The sequence below is a fragment of the Xyrauchen texanus genome, chromosome 45, assembly GCF_025860055.1.
Source record: "Xyrauchen texanus isolate HMW12.3.18 chromosome 45, RBS_HiC_50CHRs, whole genome shotgun sequence".
In the NCBI taxonomy this organism is placed as follows: domain Eukaryota; kingdom Metazoa; phylum Chordata; class Actinopteri; order Cypriniformes; family Catostomidae; genus Xyrauchen; species Xyrauchen texanus.
In genome coordinates, this window is record NC_068320.1 from 20,876,189 (window position 1) to 20,899,235 (window position 23,047).

The window sequence follows — 23,047 nt, forward strand, 5'->3', positions numbered from 1 at the left end:
CTCATTCCCTCTGTCTGTCTCACGCCACCTTTCACAATCTCTCTCTCTCAGCGCAGAGGTGAGATTGCATTTAATTTCCGGTGTGAAAACGGATGCTTAGTTTAGATGCTTTTCTCCTGTTCACAGAGACACTTGAGCTTTGCTGTAAGAGTTGTGTGTACTGTATGTGAGTGTGTTTTTGAGAAGAAATGTTGATGAATCTATAGAGTATACATAATGTAGAGTATATCAAGACATGTGTTTATTTAGCTATTCTTTGGGGACGAAACAGTCCAGATAAGTTCGCTAAATCAAAACCTTCCCTTTGAGACATCCCAATGTCTCTGAGACATTAAAACTTGTAATTCATAAATTGAGGATGTGTCTAATGTTTGTGAATGTGTTTTGTATTGACTAACAACAGAATGTTCACCAGGGCTAACAATTAAATTAACAAATAACAGAGCTTTTTCATTTACTGTCCCAATTTTACAATTACACAGCTGCAGGTTTTCTAAATGCAAAATCTGGCTCCTTTTTGTGAAATTTAACTTTTATTAATCCAATTTGTTTAACCCTTAAATGCATGGGGATTTTGCCAAACACTCACAAATGGAACTACAGAATTCACAGATAGTGTATAATTTTAAATGTTAAGACAATTAAAAACAGAATAGATTAAAATATATTTTTCTTATATCAAAGAGACAATGCAACAAATCTAGACAAATCTAGAACAGGATTCATTACTTTCATAACAAATAATCTGCACATAATATACACATGAGTTACACATATGTATTTTCTCAGGCACTTATTGAGTCTGAATAGATGCACAACGTACATAATTTCAGTAGTACACCCAAATGACAATAGTCATATCATACTGTTCATGTGTTAAACTTACTATAGTTTACTTCCATGTTGTTTCTTCATCAAATAGCAATGTCAAATGTAAATCAAGTCAATCACAAAATCATGCATCTATATTTATTTTTATGAATTTAGTGCTAATTTGTTATAGTAAACTTATATAATCATAAAAATATATGTGCAAAGTGCAAAAAACAAAACAAAAAAAACAGCGTTGTTCTTCTGGGTGTGTTGCACATATGTCACTTCTAGCATGAACATGCCAACGGCAATACATCACACGAGAGACCACATGACCTCAGCTCTCTCATGAACACACATACTGATGCTTAATTGAAGCAATTATTTATAGTAAATCAGTACTTAAATATTGATCTTTTTCACAATAAAAGTGACTGTGGTAGGGCGGAGGGTGGGGCCAGGTCGTGATGCTGCACACCCGGCCCCTAATCAGGCAAATCAAGCCTCCGAGAGGGATAAAGGCCGACCGAAGATGGCAGTGCGTGAGAGAGAGAGAGAGATTAACGGACAGCTGTCCGACACCTGCGTGTGTGTGTGTGTTTGTATTTTTTGGTTCAGTTTATAAATAATATTTTAATTATATATTCTGTAGTCAAATTATAATTAGCTGTAAAGCTGAAATGTTAAACTTTTTCTATTTAAATAGTTTCTCACATCTTAATATTCTGAGACAATAAGCCATTTGCAGGTTAATTTTCTCTAAAACTGTAAACATCGTGGTCCTGTTGCGCTATAAAAATTCCTCTGCTTGTTTTGAATGACCCATCCAGCCCAACACAACAACATTGATTCAACCAATTGTGTGAGTTGGGGGCGGGGCTATCTGTTGGTTTGATTAACAGTAGATAGGGGGCGTATATCGAGGGCTGTTTGAAAACGGTTTATTTTTGCTATTCCAGTCTGTGGCACTAGTGGCGCTGAAATGTTCACAATTCAGCTTTAAATAATAACAATTTAAGTCTATGGTACAGAGTATCCTCATTTAGATATCTGTGTGCATGTGCGCGTACACTCACTGGTTGAGGAATGCAAACAGGTATCTCATGACAACCAGTGTTGGTCGTGGTGTTATCGTCAGTATTTTCCGGATGGAGAGGGCACGCTCATACAGATTTTCAGTTCCTGTTGAAGGCACATGAACAGACAAGTTCATAAACAAGGCCAATCAGAATTCCTTAAACAGGCAGGACCCTTTACATTACATGAAAAGACACCAGCTGTCCAAACTCCCCAGGAAACCCCAGTACTTGATACTCTGTCATTTCCTGAACGCTTGTACCACCATTTCTGTCATCCACCTTTCCTTTCCTTCCTCTATCCTTCCTTGTACACATACATGCACATATGAAAACACACACATATGACTGCAGAGGAAAACAAGCACTCACGAACACAAGCGATGAGATCGTTGAACTTCTCCTTGGGGAAAAGCGGGTTGTCCAGGTTACGGAAGTACATTTTCAGCACGCCCGCCACAGAGTTAATGTCATGGTTATTTTCCTCATCAGTCAAGGGGTCGTTGCCTGGGAAACAGTCACTAAGATAAGAGTGTATCCATGGCGATGGGTCGTTTAAATTAAAATCTGTGATTTTCACATTTGAATGAGGATCTGAGATTCTAAAAAGATGTTGGCATTAAATAATAAATAATTACAGTTTTAATAACATTTAATTGTGTTTGTCTGTACTCTGTAATCCCTCCACTGAAGTTCAAAACAGTGTACGCAAATATTTATTTCCTCTTAATATATGGTGTTACTTCTACTGCAGGCGCTTTTATGTCCCAGTGGGTGAATTTATCAAAACTAAAAGATATTTAAAAGACTTTTGTCTTTTGCTAACTATGAACCTGGCCAGAGCAAGACAAAAGAGTCTGCCATTTTATTTAAAAAGGATTAAAACTTAATTTCCAATACAGATTGTAATTAAAAACACTACTTAATTTGAGATGGTGGTGGAAATGTTCATGAAGAATGTGACAGAATTCTCCAGTAATGATGTATGAAAACTGCATGTATGCACTTTTGGAAACTGTTATTGAACCAATAAATAAACTAGTGAGAGTGTGAAAAGCATGTTTAAAAAGTTTAATATCTAAATGTCCACAAACCTCGTTCAAAAGAGTTCTTGATATCATTGACTTCCACCTGTGAGCCCGAAACCCTGAAAATACCCTGATGTTGCAGACCTAAAAAAAGTTAAAAAAAAACAAAAAATATTGTAAAACACGTTTTAGTACAAGTGAATACATGCATGTGTCTGTACTAATTATTTATTTGTATTTTATATCAGATTATATATATATATATATATTTCTGTGGCAACAGACAAGTAAAGCATTTAGACAATACAAAATGTGATTCTGAAGTCAAAATATAATGTCCATCTGATTTGCTGTTGTTAAATCGTATTATGTTTATCTGCATTTATATCGGCCTTCTGCCATCCTACTCTATAAATATTGGCATCGGCCATTGAAAATGGTCAACCACTTATCATCAACCACTAATAATTAGTCGCACAAAATGATCCCTTTAAATTGACAGACCTAATATGTATATATGTATATGTAGGTTATCAGTATATTCTTCACCGTATAGATTAATAAAGCGAATGCAGCTTTCCACAATCAAAGGGATAGCCTTCCCAGAGTCCTGTAAACAGATAATAAAAAATCAGCCCATGAACACTGTAAACAGCATGTAAGTACAAGGTGTAAGTACACAGGTGTAAACTGAACACAGTCTGTGTTACCTGGTGTCTGCTGTGAGAGTTTCGTCGTCGGCTAAATGATAAGAGAGAAATACAACTGAAACAAGTGATTTAGCATTCAAAAAGGTCACGAGGACCTTTACAAATAGCAAGAGGACCTTTTGATTCGGAATAGTATATGTAAAAAGGCCATTAAAGGAAGGTCACAGATATTTAGATGATGAGATATACCTGGTTGTCATGATGTCACCTCTGTATCCTGTGGACAAAGACATTTGATTGGTCGGGTATTATCACAAGCTCTTATTATTGATGATTAGATAGTCTATTATAAATGACAAAGAGGGAAAACAGGAAAGAGTGAAAGAAAATGTGGGAGGATGGATGCATGGATGGATGGATATACATATTGTATGATAAACAACAGGAGCATTTCATTTTGTGAAAAGTGCTATGTCACCTTCCGCTATGCTCCTCTTCAACATGTCGTGTTTGGCTTGCAGTTTAGCGATGAGATTGCTGCCTTCCAGATACTCCTTTAGTTTCTGTAGCCAAACAAATACACAGACAGTCAATAATAATCTAATTACACAGGTAATTAATTATCTAATAAGTCATGGTCATCCTTCAGTGGCCATTAACTAAGTTTTAAAATACTGACATTGCTTCAGGCTAAGACAAGTCCATTGAACTGCTGGTCACAACACTAAAAATCTACAGTGTGTACGGGACATCAGCTATTACGTTTAAAGCAAGGAGCATTTCTATTCACTTTCAATGGATGGACAAAAGACGCAATGAAAGTGAATGGTGACTGAGGCTCTCATTCTGCTTTAAATCTCCTTTTGTGTTCCACGGAAGAAAGTTATATGGGTTCGGAACAACATGAGAATAAGTAAATGTCAGAAGTTTCATTTTTGGCTGAACTTGCCCTTTAAAAATTGGATTTCTAAAACATCCAGTTTGAGTGGTCTCTCTGTTATTGTGTGTGTGGGTCAACATTTACAGTGAAATAGAAGAGCTCGGTTTCCTGCTGGTTGGCGCGTTTCTTGGCCAGGCTGGGTTTGCTGAGGTAAGTGTCTGACACACTGGATTTGACAGACTCAGTGGAGCGACTGTGTTGGAAGCTCTCGGACACATCATAGTCCTCCATGTTCACCATATCCTGGACAGTGCTGAGGGTGGCTTCTGATGTCTTTTTGACCTTTAGAGGGAATACAGAATAAAATGGTACAGAGATGTTGAATTGGTAATACCATGGTACTTTGATATATGACATGGTACTGAATGATAACCTAAGACTGGCATACCGACAATTTGAAAAATAAAAAAAAAATTGTCTTGTTTTCCTCTAAAAATATCTAAACATCCCTAAAACACTTTTCTTTCTTTTTCTTTTCTTTCTTTTTTTATATCTATCTATCTATCTATTTATCTATCTATCTATCTATCTATCTGTCTGTCTGTCTGTCGGTCGGTTCGGTCGGTCGGTCGGTCGATCGATCGATCGATCTATCTATCTATCTATCTATCTATCTATCTATCTATCTATCGATCTCAAGCATGCGTTACGTTCTTTTGTTCAAAACACTTGATGGAGTGCAAATCTCATCTAAGGGATCTCAAGATGTGTTCTAAGTATTAAACTATATTTAATGACACAGTGACCTAAAACGTATGTTTATGATGCAACGTCCCCAAGGCGCTACACATGCATCTGTCTGACGCAGCTGTACATTGACGGGTCCTTAAACAAGCCTTCATAATAAATCTCCAACTGATTGACAAAGTCACTTGTGAAATGGATTGCTGTGAACTGTATGCTAATGATTGTCTTATGTTCAATAATATGGTAGTAAACAATACATTGTATTCTAACGCCACTTTTTGTATTGACTTATCAATGATTATGTCACAAGAATGTAATGCATTTTAATTATCAGATTTTTTCAAATATATATATATATATATATATATATATATATATATATCTTTAAAAAATGTAAAGAAATTTAAAAATATTATATAAATACATTTTGTATACAGAAAATATATTTTACTGAAAAACAAGACAAAAATATTGAGTAAGAGAATGCTGTGAAGTTTATTGCAGTGAAGTAGCTTCCTATATGCTAAACAAATTTGTATATACATTATGCATGAACTATATTGACCTACTATATATGCCTGAAAGTGAAGTATACAATCAGAGTGCACTGCGCAGAATATTGCATCGCACAATTCAAAGCCCAAACATGTTAAACTGCAAGGTCATGTGGCAATATAGCATTGTATAGTGCAAACTGTCTCATGTATTTAATAAAACAGACTCTTCAATAATCTTAAATATAGTGACTTTCAAAGGCAATCTAGAAATAGAAGTTTAGTGGTACCATGGTACAGCGTTGGTATCAGATGGTAACATGATACTTTTATATATTTTTGATTAACATTTTCATTTAGCATGGTATTTGAATGATACTCCAAGCTGTTTTAAGGAAAACTTTTTTTTGTTTTACCTTGGTACATGTCCAAAAACATGATAATGTGGTCCTTTTCTGTTTGTAACACTTTACATACTCTAATCAGGAACTGGTCTTTAGCTTTCTAGAGAAGGAAGGACATAGAAATATAATGCGCACACATCTGTACACCTCTGTCTGCACAGTCTACACTCTCTGCATTAATAGAGCATTCATCAGCACTACTGCAATGTTATTCACATGCTGAGAGCTGCAGGAAACAGCTGGCCTGCCAACAACCAGCCATAAACAACCTCACAACTCCAACAGGGACAGAGAAGATGGGAACAATATGTATGAATATGTTAGTGCCTGTCGCTGTGAAGGAGAGTTCTGGTATGCATGTATACTGTAGTACCTGATAAAATGGAGAGAAAGAATGAGGGAGAGAGATACATGGAGAAATGAAGGTGTATATGGTTGTCAGTTCATTCTTTATCCTAGTGGGGAAACAGCAGCTGCCGATGTGCTCATTCAAAAGCAAGGGATTGTGTGTGTGTTGTGTGTGTGTCTCACCTCCTCATTTTCGATCTTCAGTGTGGAGAGCCGAGACTGCAGCTGCTGGAATCGGAGAAGGAGCTCGGCTTGCACCTGCGGTAGTGCCGTGATTTGACTCACCTAAAACATCCACACACATTTATTACTGAAACCTTTGATCAAAACAAACAATCATCTACATTTGATATATTAAATTGGTCATTTAAAGGGAAAGTTCACCAAAAAATAAAAATTCTGTAATAATTTACTCATATTGATCCAAACCCATAGGACTTTCTTTCTTCCATGGAACACAAAAGGAGACTATTCAACTTTCGTGTATGGAAAATAAGATGCAATGAAAGTAAGCGGTGACTGACACTAACATTCTGCCTAACATCTCTTTTTGTGTTAGAGGAAAGAAAGTCATCCGAGTTTGGACCAGTATGAGAGTGAGTACATGATGAAAAATTCATATATTTAGGTAAAATATAACCATATAAGAATGTATTTATTGCATATGTAACAATATGTAAATACTTACCACCTGGATTTGATTTTAAGAGGCATTTTTTTGGCTTTTTTTTTTTTTTTTTTACATTTATGAGGGCATTTTTTCTAAACATATAAAAATAATACTCTCATTCTTTTATTCAGACACGCAGATATAAATTAATTAACATAAAAGTTCTCAATCTGAATAATTAATCTCAGAATACATTTCCTCCTATCAGATTAAATCAACATCAAATCATATTTTATGTGATAGTGTTTATAAATAGGCTTATAATTGAATATTTGGAACTACATCAAATGCTTTGAATTAAAAAAACTGAAACTGGAGCATTTTTCCCCAAAGCCCACTTAATTTCTGACCCTGGTCCCTTGTTCCATTGCAAAGACTAAACTAGATTTTGTATGTCCTAATTGTGTAGTTTGGACACTAGGTGGCATTTGACCTGGTCTCCCAAGTGTGGTTGAAAGGTGAAGCGTGCCGGAGGAGTGAATGCTGTGGGGTGAGTCTCCATAAAGCGCTGCCGGTCACTGCCGGGATCCAGCCCCTCCACGGCCCCCTCCAAAATATCCAGGCCCTCGTGCCGAGAGGTTTCCAAACTGTATTCTGCCGACAAGTAGGTCCGCAACGCCCTGCTCAGGCCCGCGTGATAACCAAGGTCACAACACTGTTAAAACACACGAATACACATTCATTTTCCACAGTGAATAGATTTGTGTAAAGCTGTCACTCAAAAAAATTATGACGTATAAACCATTACTTTCAAGCGTTTATCTACAAATTATCCTCCCCGGCTTTTGTTCTCAGGGTTAATTTGAAAGACTCTTCATCCAGGCTTTTACTGTATCTCACATCCCACCCCCACACACTTTCTTCTCTCTCTTTTACCCACCCACATACACTACTCCTGCTGTCTTTATCTCTGTGTGAGCAGGTTTAACCTCTGTGAAGGTCACAGAGCACAGCGCTCCGATTGACCAGATACTGCTGACCACGTTCAGCCTGCTGAAACTCTAATGAGAAAAACACCAGACACAGCAAACACTGGAGCACAGACGGCATGTGTGAGGAATAGCTCCTATGTGGAATCTCTTGCCCTCACTGCACACTTGATTTAGTGTGAGTATGTGGTTAGTATTGAATGGAATTTTATAGATTTTGTCTCTTTGAGTTTCAAATCCTCAGATGTATTTGAAATGGCATACTACATACTAATTTTGAAAAACAATAATGTAGTATTCATACTATTTATAGTATGCAGTTTGTTTATAAGGATTGATGACATAATACCAATTATTTGCAAAAAGTGACGTATCCAACCAGAGAACACACATGAGATAATCTAGCTATGTTAAGAATATCATTCTACCATTGTACTAGTACCGTTTCTGCACTATATCAAGATACAAGATGGCGCTTGTTTGTCCTGTGTTTAGTAATTGTTTTCCAATCAGTTTTACCAGGGAGGAACTGCTGAACATTCGGCAGCACAACCCAGACAATCGCTGGTTTTTGACCATTCTGGCAGTTTGCTGGACATTTTAGTTGGAGGCACAGCTGTGTTGTTCAAGCACGCTATGCAATGCAAGCGAGGGAATTGAGCCAGCCCGCTGGTCAAGCTCCGACAGCACGACTTTCGAACAGTGCTGCCGATTATTCATCTAGAAAATCTCTGCTCTCTTCTGAACAAAACAGACGAACTACATCTCACACGAACAAACAAGGACTTTTCAAAATCTGCTGCCTTGTGCTTCACAGAAACCTGGCTGAGTGAAGCCATTGCAGACAGCGCATTGCATCTGCTGGGCTTTCAGCTGTGGATCACATTGCGGAGTTAATGGGGAAAACGAGAGGTGGTGGAACATGCTTTTACATCAAGTTGGTGTACAGATGTAACAATGTTAAAGATGATGTGCTATCCTAATTTGGAAGCAATCTTTATCAAGTGTAAGCCTTTCTACTCTGGTCAGTGTTTACATTCCTCCACAAGCGAGCTCACAGATACTGTAACATCATATATCAGTTTTCTGTGAGGATATGTGCATTCCTTCTAGGACTCATTTAGCGTTCAACAGCGACAAACCATGGTTTACAGCAGAACTCAGGCAGATTCGTCAGGCTAATGAGGAGGCTTACAGAAGTGGGGATACAATCTTGTATAATCAGGCAAAAAACACACTGACAAAGGAGATTAGAGTGGCTAAAAGAAGCTACACTAAGAAGCTGAAAAACACCCTGCATCAGTGTGGAGAGGCCTAAAAGACATTAATAACTACAAGACACCATCCACCAAAATTGTAGGGAATCAACAACTGGCTGACGACCTGAATGTGCTTTACTGTAGATTTGATAAGCCTATCTCACACCCCACACCTGCTCTGACCTTCACTTCACTCAAACATAATCACCTCCTGCAACTCCTCCCCTTTCTGTTACTCAACATGCACTTAGGATCTGTGAAGAGGATGTGTGTCGGGTCTTCTAGAAATAATAGACAAGGAAAGCAAAGGACCCAGATGGTGTTCCTGGTCCAGGTGCTTTTAACATAGTGAGTTTCACCCACTTGTCTAAAAGCCTGTGCCACTCAGCTGGCCCACATCTTCACACATATCTTCAATAAATCACTGGAGCACTTTTTGCCAACTGGAGCACGGTTTGCCAGCTATTTGGCTGTTTTGCTACTCTTTGGATATTTAAAGAGAGGACAGCGTTGGAATGGAGAGTGTCTCTAGTACAGCTGGGACTTTCTTATGGCATATAGTGATCTTGATCATGGAGTGGTAGATCAAAACCTCGACTTGCCTTTGGAAATTATAAGGTCAGACCTATCTTTTGCGGGCACAGAAGTTGAGGAGGAAAAGTGGATGATCTACAAGCAAATGTTCGATTTATCTTGGAATAAAGGAATAGACTTGGCTCAAAGAGCATGATTTAGACTCTGATCTCGAAATCGAGGGCTTTGGTGTCCAATTGTGAATGGACTGAGTCTTGGAAGTCCTTGGATGGACGTTGTGACTGGGAAGTTCTTAGATGGAGGTTTATGTATTTACGTTAATGAATGTTGGTGCAAGTCTGTGATTTTGAGGGAATCTGTGTGTAGTCCTGACACTGAATTGTTGTCGGTATCACTTCGTACCTTTTACTTGCCACGGACGTTTCCAAAAATATTCAATTCTGTTGTTTGCATCCACCCAAAGGCTAATGTGAAGAATGCATCTGATATTATATACAAAAAGGTGCATCGGCTGCAGAGTATTTCACCTGACGCACCTAACATTGTGATTTTAATCACTGTAAAATGGAGAAATCCCCTCTCTGTCAAACTAGATGCAGAAAGTACTTGGATCTCAGTTATGGGCCCATAAAAGGGGCATATAAGTCGTCTTTAAGAGCCCCTCTGGGCCTGTCTGACCATTATGCTGTTTACCTGGCTCCTGTTTACAAACCTGATTTGAAAAGGGGGAAAACAGAGAAAAGGTTAGTTTCTGTGTGGTCTGATGATTCGATTCAAGGCTTGATGGGATGTTTTATTTGTACCGATTGGAAATGCTCAGGTTACTATGTATTGATTTGGACAATCTCACAGAGACTGTGACTGCTTAAATTGTATTTTGTGAAGACTTGGTCATTCAACAGAAATAGTATTTCCGAATACCAAGCCATAGATCACTGAACATGTAAAAAATGTAATTAATGTAAGGAATACTTATTTTAAACAAGGAGATGGCATTAGGTATAGAGAGGCTCAGAATCAAGTGAGAAATGAAGTAAAATTAGCTAAATTGTGTTATAAGAAAAAGGTAGAGACATTGTTTATAAATGGAAAACTCATTTAACCTGGGATGCAGTGAGGTCTATCACTGGTACAAAACAGAAGACTAAAAGTATTGATTTAGGAGGGAAACTCAGTCATGAACTAGCAGATGATTTTAATTTATTTTATACTCGATTTGACACTCATGATTTTACATTTGAATTTTTTGATTATAATGGGAATTCAGTGATTCCAGACACTTCTGTCCAATTTCAAATTAATACAGCTGATGTTTGGAAATGTTTTAGTCAGGTTAATGTTAAGAAGAGCCCAGGCCCTGACCTTATTGGTGGCAGACTGCTGAGGAACTGTGCAGAGCAGCTTTTAGATATTTATTCATTTATTTTCAATAAATCACTAAAAGCTTCTTTATTGATGAAGTCTTTTGACAAAATTGTCAGGAATGAGATTTTAGCCTTGACAGAGATACTGTAACACTTGACCCTTTCAGTTTGCATACAGACCATGTAGATGTGTGGAAGATGCTACTTGTTCTTTGCTAAATATGGTTTTGAGGCACCTTGAAGGAACAAAAATAATAATGTATGCTTGCTTTTTATTGATTTTTCTTTCACTTTTAATTGTATTCAGCCCCATATCCTAGCAAGAAAATGTATTGGTAGTTTTCATTATGATTTTAAAATTGTTTGTTGGTTGGTTGATTTTTTAAACTAATAGACCTCAGACACATTATTAAATTAGCAGACACTTCAGTCATTGTGTCTCTCCTCAACGAGTTAGATTGTAGTCATGGTCCAGTGGTAGATAATATTATTCAATGATGTGATGCTTCATTTTAAAATATCAATGTTTCTTTTTCGGGGGTGGGGGGGGTCTCTCCCCTTTCCTCCCCAATGCGCTTTAACTCCTCATGGTGGCGTAGTGATTCGCCTCAATCCGGGTGGCAGAGGACGAATCTCAGTTGCCTCCGCGTCTGAGACAGTCAATCCGTGCATCTTATCAGGTGGCTTGTTGAGCGCTTTACTACGGAGACATAGTGTGTCTGAAGGCTTCACTCTATTCTCTGCGGCATCCACAAACATCTCACCACGTGCCCCACCAAGAGCGAGAACCACACTATAGCGACCACAAGGAGGTTACCCAATGCCACTCTACCCTCCCTAGCAACCGAGCCAGTTGGTTGCTTAGGAAGCCTGACTGGAGTCACTCAGCATTCGAACTTGCGACTACAAGTGTGGTAGTTAGCATCTTTACTTGCTGAGCTACCCAGGCCACAAATATCAATGTATCTAGAACAAAAGAGATGTCCATCGATTTCCATAAGAATCCGGCACCTGTTGTGCCTGCTTCATAAATGGACAGGATGTAGAGGAGGTCAAGCAATACAAATATTTAGGTATAGTACTTGATGACAAATAAAATTTTGAGGTAAACACTGATGTCATTAGAGAGAAAGCTCTTCAGTGCATTGTATTTAATGTATGGAATAGCGGTAAGTTTCGTAAAATAATAAAAATGTGTAGTAAGATAGAAAGGACTGACTTAAGTAATATTACGCAACTTTACGGGCCAGTCAGTCCTTTCTGATGTCAATCGCCCACTGTTTACTGAATTTCAATTGCTTCCCTCTGGCTAGAGATTTAAACTCACTTTCTGTAAAACAAATACATATAGGACTTCTTTTATCCCTGCAGTGATAATGTTTTTGAATGGCTCATTATAATGTAAGTAAATCTGTGTGGGTTGTAATGTTGTACATGTGTGTGAATACTGCTGTCTACAAAACAAAAAGCCTTTTAAAGACAATAAAGTTTAGTTGAGTTGAGTTAGTTCAACCCGCCACAGGCGCTGATGATACAGTTCTACTCAGCAGTTGAGTCTGTCCACTGCACTTCAATAACTGTCTGGTTTGGCTCAGCTACGAAATCGGACATCAGAAGATTACAAAGTTCTGACTGCTGAGAGGATTATTGGTTTCCCCCTGCCCTCCCTTCACGAACTGTACACTTCCTGAATGAGGAAAAGGACTGGAGAAATCACTCTGGACCCCACTCACCCAAGCCACTACCTTCCTGAACTGTTGCCTTCTAGCTGGCGCTTCAGAGCACTGAGCACCAGAACACAATAATTTTTTTTCGCTCTGGCTATTCATCACATGAACTCTCCTACCTCTTCTGGCAATACATTCCCTTGCATCTGTATATAACAGATTTGTACATACATACATACATACATACATGGAAGCTGGAAGCTTCTGCCAGCAAGACAAATTCCTTGTATGTGTAAGCATACTTGGCAATAAATCTCATTCTGATTCTGATTTAGTACATATACTGTGCACATGTTCAGCATGCATGGATACCTAAATACCCTACTACAAAACGCACAGTCTACATCCAGAGAACATGCATAAGACATTCTAGCTATGTTCAGAATAGCATAGCACCATACTACTAGTTCTATTTGTGGCATGTATAATATGTATACTGTGCACAGTTTGCAAATTTTCTGTTTGCATGGAATAATCAGATAAACTACTACACTTCCACAATGTGTAGTAACACATGAGATAATCTGGCAATGTTCAGAACTGCATATTACTTTTTCACTGTATACTAATAGAATGTATACTATTTATAATACGCACATTTTCTGAATGTAAAGAAAACTTGAATGACCTATTAAATTTGCCAAAATGTGCACGATATCTGTATAACCACAGCACACACATGTAATACTGAGGCTATATGTGTAATAGCATGCATACTGTGCACATTATGCACTTTTTCTGTATGTACAGAATACTTGGATGTCCTACACAGTGTTGGGTAAATTACTTAAAAATATTAATCCACAACAAATGACTAATTATTCATCTAAAATTGTAATCATATTACTTCACTAATTACTTCATTGAAAAAGTAATCACATTACTAATTACTTTACTTTTAAGTTACTTTCTAAAACACTTTTTTGCTCAACAAATTCAAAATAAAGTCTATATTTCTTTCTTGTTCATTGTTACACACATGTCATACACACAGCACCTCACGGGGCTCTAATTCAAGTATTCTACATAAATAAAATACTAGAAAAAAGCATAGCCCCACTATGTACTTAACTAAAAGTCATTAACTGTAATCTGATTACAAGCATTTAAATTGTAATGCATTTTTACAAAAGTAAGGCTACAGTATTAGACTGCAGTTACTAATTACTTTGTAATTTGATTATTCACAACACTGCCTACACATTTTCCAAAATGTCCATTATACAACTGGAGAACTTGCATGAGATTTTCTGGTAATGTTTGGATTGGAATACTACCAACCTAATAGTACTTTTCTGCATTATATAGAATATACAGTATACTGTGCACAGTATGCACTTTTTCAGTGTGCATGGAATATCTGGATGATCTACTACAATTTTCAAAATATGCATTCTATAAATATTGTATATACAGTATGCTGTATGTTTGGAATTGCATACTACCATACTACTAGTACCAAATCTACAGTATATAGCATGTACACTGTGCACTTTGAATACTGTAAGAGAAGTGTACAGCTGCACACTGCACATAATACTGTATTCCATAATGCAATATGCTTCACTTGACCTTCCATTTCGAGACTGACAAATGAATAGAAAGCCATATCAACTGGTATTTTTTATATTTCCGTGACTCATTATTTGATTGCAGTGCCAAAGATCATTTTCATACAAAATTGGATTAAAAATGCAAAATAAACACATTCATTTCTGAGACAAAACCTGGATGCAACCAGCAGAAATAAACATGTATTTGTTTTTTCTTTCTTATATTAAAATTCATATATTTTAAATACAACTCCAAAATTACATGCATTTTTGTATTCGTCATTTATTTATTAATTTAAAGGGGCAGCATGCTATGTACCAAAAATGAAAAACCCAATAAAAATGTTTAAAAAACATGCACGTGAGGTCATGTGACAACAGTGTGGCATACTAACGTTTAAAATCTTTAGTGCATACAGTACTGCATACTCTTTCTCATACTATTTTTAAATATATATAGTTGGCAGTATACAGTATATTGCACAGTAAGTAGTAACTACTTCCATTCCAAACATAGTCTTTGTTCTTGCTATTGTTTCACAATGTGCTAGTCTCCCATCCTCCCAGTTACAGGGTGCGTTTGTGTCTAATTAAAAGCAGTGGAGGCTTCCTTAATTAGTGATTATTAACCAGGACTATAATCCATTAATGTGCTTGATAAAAAAGCAAATAAACAAAACCATAGCACCATGCCCTTCATGCAGTGGCAATTTCCTGCCACGGATTCACAGTCTGCTTGAGAGACAATATTTGTGTTCCAAATCATACTCACGTCAATCAAATGCGACAGGTCGCTGATGTAATATTTAAACAGAGAGGCGTTGGTGGCCTCCAGAGTCAATAGATACTCATTCCGGGCCTTCATAACCTTCAGTTTGTTCTCCGAGTACTTGGCTTGGCGCTGGGGAAAAAATATAGAGGAAGACGGGGGATTGAAGGAGAAAGGAGGACAAAGTATTGAGTAAGTGCACTATCTCCATCAAGCCAGAAGATAAAATGTTTTTATCGACAGACTATCGACTTTCTTGTATCTAATGCTTGTGTGTTAGCACAGTAAAGCTTGGCTGCGTCTCTGTGATTTGCAATTGCTCCTTTAATTAAAGTTGTTTAGCTGCTGGTAAAACACACAGATCTTTCAAAGCAACATTATTATTTAAGCAAGCAAGAATCCTTATATCATGGAGGGGTTTTCAACCTTTACAGAGCCTATAGTTGTTCTTTAAGGACTTTGCATAGCAATGCACAGCAGCTGAGTGAAAAGATGTTTTGCATCATAGTTCTAATTATTTAATGTAGCACAGCTGTATGAACGATGTATTAACCAATCAGCTTCTAGGATCTGAGCCATTCATTTTATTCTTGTTTGAATTTAATGAATTTAAATTTGTATTTGTTGGGATTTCAGTCTAATTGTTGATGTATTCATGCTTGCATGTATGTAGGAAATAAAGTAATAATGTATGCATGAATGTATATATGTATGATGCATATGAACCAAGGGGACATTGTTTTATGTTCCTGAAATACCTCTAATGGAAAAAAAAAAATGTTTGCCAGACACTTGACAAACTTTCTAGAGAGAGGCTATACACTACACTGTTTTATTTATGCATTGAGACACGCTCTATAGTTTTCTGGCAGGAAGCTGTGTGCACTAGCCATCTTTTGACCAAAAAAGAGCAAGATTGTCAATGGGTTGCATTTACAGAAGCAAAATGGTCACGCTTCTTGGCTAGACACCTCAAGAGATATGCTGAGGTACTATAAATATATCTTGTTCTGATTGCAAATGCTGTTCAATGCTGTTTTGGAATGGGTTCATATTTTGAGGTTTTTTTTTATGCACTATGCTGTAGTACATTTACAATGCATTAAATCAGCCAAGCATCCTAATCAACAAAAAACAACAGCATGGTTTCTAAAAAAATGCTAAAAGTAAAACATAATAGTGAAGTATCAAATCATTTAAGCATAACCAACTAAAAAACATAGCTTATTTTCTGGTTGGGCATGCTTAAAGTGGAAATGATTCACTCATTATGCAGAATTTCTGAAATATTTCAGAACTTTAACAAGTGGACAGCATTTCATCAAGACCAATACACTTTTGCACATCATTTTTAGAACAATAACTCATATATATTACAATTCTAGGAATCTAATTTATGGACTGGATAACAGACTGTTAAATGGCAAACAATAAAGGGAAGTTCATACTTAGGAGTTCTGAAATCATAATTATTATGTTATGTGCGTTCAATTGATTTTGGTCAGAATAGCATGACTGCAGATTCATATTTATGACACTTTTCATTTCCAAACAAACAAAGGAAGTATTTTAAGCACAAGCGAAACACAATTAAGAACAATGGATACACATTATGTTTGTAATTGATGCTTTATATATTTAGATTTCTTGTGGTTTCTTGTTGCTTCAAAAAATTATGGGACATTTTTTTTTTCACACAAGCCTGTCGCTTCATAAACCAACTAAATATGTAGTATTTTCTGGCAAGCTTCATCACCATCCTTCATTAACACAAAATGCGTAAGAATTGTATACTAAACATGCTCAGTAAGATCAGTACCAAATTAGGCTATGCAATGATTTCCTGCCCTCTTTTTCAGCCATCTTGGTTCAGGAAGAATTTTTCCCCATTCATTTTTTTCAACAGCGATTTCATAAAATCCTTCATAAAAGTTCTAAGCCATGAACAAAACTAACTAGCTCCAAGGTGAATCACAACAATAAAAAATTCAATTTTTAGGCAAAAAAAATTCAAAACTGAATATATATATATATATGTATGTACAGTACTGTGCAAAATACTTTTCACAATAACATTTGTCTTAAGATGGTTTATATCTTCAGATTTAGTGTGTCAATATGAAATATAAATGTTAGACTCACAAACATTACTTTTGCAAATAGAAAAGATTAGAATAGAAGAACAGGGAGCTCTGTAACAGATGTCATTGCCCCCACAAAGCCCCCCATGGAACATTGTATCTGCCTGAGATTACATAAAGAGAAGAAACAATTGAGACAGCCTAAACAGAAGAACTGTGATGAATTCTCCAAGAAGCTTGGAACATCCTATCTGCCAACAAGCAAGAAAAACTGTGTCCAGGTGCCCTAGGAGATTTAGGGCTGTTCTAAAGGCAAAGGTGGTCACACTGAATATTGATTTAGGTTTCTTATGTTTACTGGACTTTGTATGACATGAAGTGATTAATGAAAACTATTTATTTATTTATTTATTTATTTATTATTTTAAGACATCCTCACTATGCAACATTTTTCACAAGTGCCTAAAAATGATGCACAGTACTGTAGTATATAGCTCTGAGCTCTGGAACTGTATATATATATATATATATATATATACAGTATATATATATATATATATATATACAGTTCCAGAGCTCAGAGCTCTTTTGGTGTTCTTTGTTGGCCACAGTTCACTTATTGGTGGATCTTTCTATTCAGCATAATGGATAATGTAATTCTTCACCAGTATTAGAAATTATGATATTAAACACAAATGTTTGATGGATTCAACAGAAGCATAAACCATTTATTAACATCCTTGGAGCTCATGGTAGGTCTGTTTTTAAATGTTTATACGTTATTGTTAAAAGTCAATTTGTCTATGCAAAAAATGAATGTGATTTTTACTTCCGGAACCTGACTGTTATGCTTTATTGACATGCCCCTAATTAGGAAAGTTGTGGCTCATAGCAAATCGAGAGTTTACCTCTGGTAATTATGACTTTTTGGTGGAATTCATGTGCACTCATCTCAAAAATATCATAAATGTAATCATTCCGTAATGACTGTAATGCTCCATGACATGTAGAGATTCCTTAAACAACAACAAATGTATGAGATTGTTGCCCATTGGTGGAAAGTTCACAGTTTTGTGCCTGACAATATGCAGTATATAAAATACATTGACATGATGAAGTCATAGAACTCACCTTCTCTTTCATCTTCTGGATCTTGCGGGCAGCGTTGCGTCGTTGGTGGCGATCTTCAGTGCGCAGGCTAAAGACGGCCTCTCCGCCCCGACCCTGTCGTTCTCCCTGCCTCTCTGCCTCCTTTAGCTTATTCTCTGCACTCAAAGTCTCACTGTGATACATGTGATACGTCTTCATAACCTGCAGGGGGCAGACCAGCCCAAAAACCACATTACCCATAATGCCCATGCACACATCTGCATTTTAAAAGACAGTTTTCTATACATTCACAGGTATGTACTTAGCAACAGTTTGTGAGCTAAAGTTGACAAAACCTCCCTTTGGGAACATTTGGTGACATCTTAATTTGGAAAAACAAATGCTAAATGTTTGCTTTTAGGATTATGGTTATAATGTGGGTTTGTGTAAAAAAAAAAAAAAAAGAATTCTATGGCATGTCCACATTTAGAGGAGTAAATGTGTGTGTGCATGCATGAAAATGGTTCTCTAAAAAGACACAAAAACTGCTTAGATTTTGTACACTTCTCAAACTTTTCATAATTTTGTTCTGTGCACTCAAATCATTGTAAGCAACCCTTCATGTTGGCAGTAGGCTCTGCTGACAGAGTTAATGCGTGCCGTGTGTCTTGGTTTTATAGAGAGTTTATTTATTCAAGAGCTTCTGGTTTTTAAGATTTTAGTTCTGTCAGACAAACTTACATTCAGGTCAAATATTTATACAAATATTTATACAGGCACAGGCAGATAATGGTACATAATAGATGGAGTGAAACCAAAAGGAGTACTGAAGTTCAAAGAAAAAAGTAAATTGAGAAGGAACATCACAAAAGCGAAAAGAATGCTAGAATGAGTAAATGAAACAGATGAAACTGATGCAGTCGAGTTATGGTGTGATTGAAGAACAGAGTGGAAGGGAGAAGATAGAGAGTGTCAGTGATGGAGAGGGGAATCACGTATTGATGGAATGATAAAATGAGAGATGAGGAATGAGAAAGAGAACCAGCACGAAATTGGTGGGATGAAAAATAATCCAAAAAGAGACTGAGAGGATGATGAGAGAGAATGAGACAAGCTCACCGTGTAGAGCTCGTTAAGAATCTTCATTAGGTCTTCTTGCAGTTGGAAAATAATCTCTTTGCTCTGTGGGTCAAAAAATGCACAGGTTGCTTTAAAGAGAACAGAGAGCAGGGCAGACTGGGTCAAAGTAAAGCATTTATGTCCCCGCTTTGTCATTTCTGAACAAACAGGATGGATCAAACAACTCAAAATACGCTCCACACATATGTTGCTTTACTGCTTTTAAGGTGGTCTGATTTTTTTATAATGTGTTAAAATACTTTCTCCTATACCAGTTTAAAGTGCTTAGATGACAACAAGAAAACAAGGCTTTTATTTATATTCATTGCTATACAGAAAGACATTAACTTTGCTGCATCATTTATGTGAATATACAGGAACTTGTTTGTTGGGTGTATATATTAATATATTTTAATACAGAACAAATGTACAGATGAATGTTACAATTCTGTGTATACAAAAAGGGTAATGAAAATCTGAACAGTTGCTTAGATTGGCACAAGAAAGTTAAATGCTGTTACGTTAAAATACTGTGCCAGTACATTGATGTTATGAGATAGTAATACCATGGTACTGAATGATTACCATATGTAACCTTGTATTTATGTGGGATCATTTGTCCTACCATGGTATTTGCTGTACCATGTTCATAAAAACACGGTATTACCATAGCATCATGTCCTAAAAAATATCCGGTATACCATTTCATGCAAAGTAAACCTTCTTTATTAGTTATTTCTTTTTTCTATGGGTTCATCTATTGTAATGAACCAAGTTTTATTTAGTTTTCCTAAAAAAATTATATGAGGCCAGTTAGTGTTATTAAAGTGAAATGAAAATTCTCTCATCATTTACTCACACTTATCCCATCCCAGATGTGTATGACTTTCTTTCTAATGCTGAACAGAAATTTAAGATTTTTTTGAAAAATATTCCAGCTCTGTTAGTCCATTCAAAGCAAGTGAATGGTGGCCAGAACTTTGAAGCTCCAAAAAGAACATAGAGGCAGCCTAAAAGTTAGCATATGGATCCAGTGTTTTAATCTACGTCTTCAGAAGTGATATTATAGGTGTGGGTGAGAAACACAGGTGGCGATATGCATGAAGTGAAAGTGGACATTAATAGTTAAAAAGGACTTAAATATTGATGTGTTTCACTTCATAGCTCTTTTGCAGACACAGATTTAACCATGGGAATCAATTTTATGCTGCCTTTATGTGCTTTTATGAGCTTCAAAGTTCTGGCCACCATTCACTTGCATTAAATGGACCTACACAGCTGAGATCATCTTCAGGGCAGTACACAGCAGAAGAAAGAAAGTCATACGCATTTGGGATGGCATGAAGGTGAGTAAATGATTAGAAATGTTTCATTTTTGGGTGAACTATCCCTTTAAGGTGTTCTAGCAGAACTCTAATGTAATTTTTATAAATGTTACTGCATTAACTTCAAAGCTTGTCTACTAGTTTCTGTGTGCAGGACAGGAAATTCACTTTCTATAAATAAAACACCACTGTGTTGCATTCAACAAAGACAAAGAGAGCCAGTGAATAATGAATGTTGAATCCACTTGAAATAAAACTACGGTTATGCACCTGCCTGTATATACAGCCAAACTGAGAAAAGGCTGTTTTTTTAATGTGTGTAAGAGTCTGGAAATTCTAGGTATGGGATTAAAATTGAAAGGAAAGAAAAACTCATGTTGTTCCAAACCTCCATGACTTGCTTTCTTCTGTACACAAGAATACACAAGAAGATGTTTGACAGAAAGTCACCATTCACTTTCATTGCGTCTTTTTTCCACACAATGAAAGTGAATGGTGACCGAACTGCCAGTCTGACATCTAACATCTCCTTTTGTGCTCTACAAAAGAAAGTCACAAAAGAAATTTGTGTATATATTTTTAAAATGTATGAGACTGACACACTTTGTTGCATAACTTTTTTTAAATGCCATTATATGTGCTTATATTCCATCACATAATAGCACTGATAGGAAATGCCCTGCATGCTGACCTGCATTTGACCTCACCTTCTTGAGCAGACGCATGTTGTCCTCACTGACATGCGTGAAGCGTGTAATGACGTTGTTGAGGTAAAGGTCGCCGAGAGTGGCATGGTCTTTACTCTCTCTCCTCACCTGGTTCAGTAGCAGGTACCAGCAGTTCACTGGAGATAGCAAGTTCTGGTCCTTCCTGAAAGCCATAAGAATGTACGTTTTTAGGTTACCAAATATAAAACAAACACAGAAATAGCTGCGAATTTGAATGCAACTGACCTATACACCTGATTTTGGTAACAGAGACAAAAAAAGTATATATCTTCGCATGCTAGATTCATTGAGAATAAAGATGTACTGCAAGAACTGCATTGCATTTCTGTCCAAATGCAAATTATCTACTAATTTTGGAGAGTAAAGGTGGTTAGTATATTAAACCACTTACAGAGGTGTGGAAAAAGACGCCATTTTGTTTCACACACTTGATCTTCTTTATTAGTAATGGCTGATGCGAAAAGACAATGGGAAACCAATTTTGACCAGAAAGGCGAATGTCTCAGCCGCCAGTGACTAATCACAAAGCTCAGCAGGCATCCGATGGGACATCCCCATGAGAACCAGCACACTAACAGTGCCCAGCGTGAGGAAAAAATGCAACAGAAGAGAAACTGTGAAACTCTCTCTCTCTCTCTCTCTCTCTCTCTTTCTCACTCATCCCTCAATTTTCCCAGCAGAATTTTATCTGCATTAATGAGCTACCAAATACACAGATGCCCGTACACACATTCGCACAAGCATAATAAGAACAAGAAAAACAGCACACACAGCTATCGTCTTTCCTTTGGCATCTCTTATTTCACAGGCATGAAGCTGAGGATAGAGAATCATGGGTAAAATATTCCAGACTTCACCCCTGCTTTAGAACAAAATGTGGCTATTTTGCGATTATCGGCATCAACTGATAACCATGAACAATTGGCTGATTAACAGAAGTGTTAACATTCCCTTGTGTCTGTTCCAAAATCTACTAATAGATTTTTTCTTTTTAAGTTTATGCAAATTTTAGTATCTATTGTATAAAATACTGTAAGTGTTTGTTTCACTTCTGAAATTTTGTTTACATCTGATTTGCTGTTGTTAAATTGTATTATGTCATCGGCTATCCAGCTTTCTAGATATTTAGTCATGCCTTATGTTGGGGCACCAAGTGATCCAGGACTATCACTGGTGCCCCCTCAAAAAACAAAAAAACAAAGTCGTCTACTCACTTGTATTGTTGGTGGTCCTTCGTGCTGCGTGTTTTGGCCATGAAGCGTTCAGCAAGTTTCTCTAAGTTGCGTGAATATTCACTCTCAATCTCTGCTTTCTTTCTGAAGAAATCCTGGAGGTCCTGCAAGAGCTGAACTCGCATATCCGTCTGCTGCTCCAAACATTTCTGCTGTTCCACCAACTGAGACCGGATCTCTGCTCAAACACACACATGTATGTTACCCAGTTAACCAGTTCTATTTAAA

The 23,047-nt window shown here is 36.8% G+C and overlaps 1 protein-coding gene across 2 annotated transcripts in view; it reads right to left on the reverse strand.

Moving 5' to 3' along the window:
* LOC127637799 (SLIT-ROBO Rho GTPase-activating protein 1-like) overlaps positions 1-23,047 on the reverse strand; it is a 43,177-nt gene that overhangs the window by 6,947 nt on the left and 13,183 nt on the right. For both annotated transcript variants that reach the window (XM_052119073.1, XM_052119072.1), the window contains exons 2-16: positions 22,802-22,997; positions 21,567-21,729; positions 19,535-19,597; positions 18,458-18,637; positions 15,249-15,377; positions 7,544-7,765; positions 6,624-6,725; positions 4,592-4,789; positions 4,046-4,130; positions 3,817-3,844; positions 3,628-3,658; positions 3,467-3,527; positions 2,984-3,061; positions 2,262-2,396; positions 1,890-1,995 (exon numbers count right to left, since the gene is read on the reverse strand). In XM_052119073.1, coding sequence (XP_051975033.1) covers positions 1,890-1,995; positions 2,262-2,396; positions 2,984-3,061; positions 3,467-3,527; positions 3,628-3,658; positions 3,817-3,844; positions 4,046-4,130; positions 4,592-4,789; positions 6,624-6,725; positions 7,544-7,765; positions 15,249-15,377; positions 18,458-18,637; positions 19,535-19,597; positions 21,567-21,729; positions 22,802-22,997 — 1,777 coding nt within the window. The remainder of the gene's footprint in view (positions 1-1,889; positions 1,996-2,261; positions 2,397-2,983; positions 3,062-3,466; positions 3,528-3,627; positions 3,659-3,816; positions 3,845-4,045; positions 4,131-4,591; positions 4,790-6,623; positions 6,726-7,543; positions 7,766-15,248; positions 15,378-18,457; positions 18,638-19,534; positions 19,598-21,566; positions 21,730-22,801; positions 22,998-23,047) is intronic.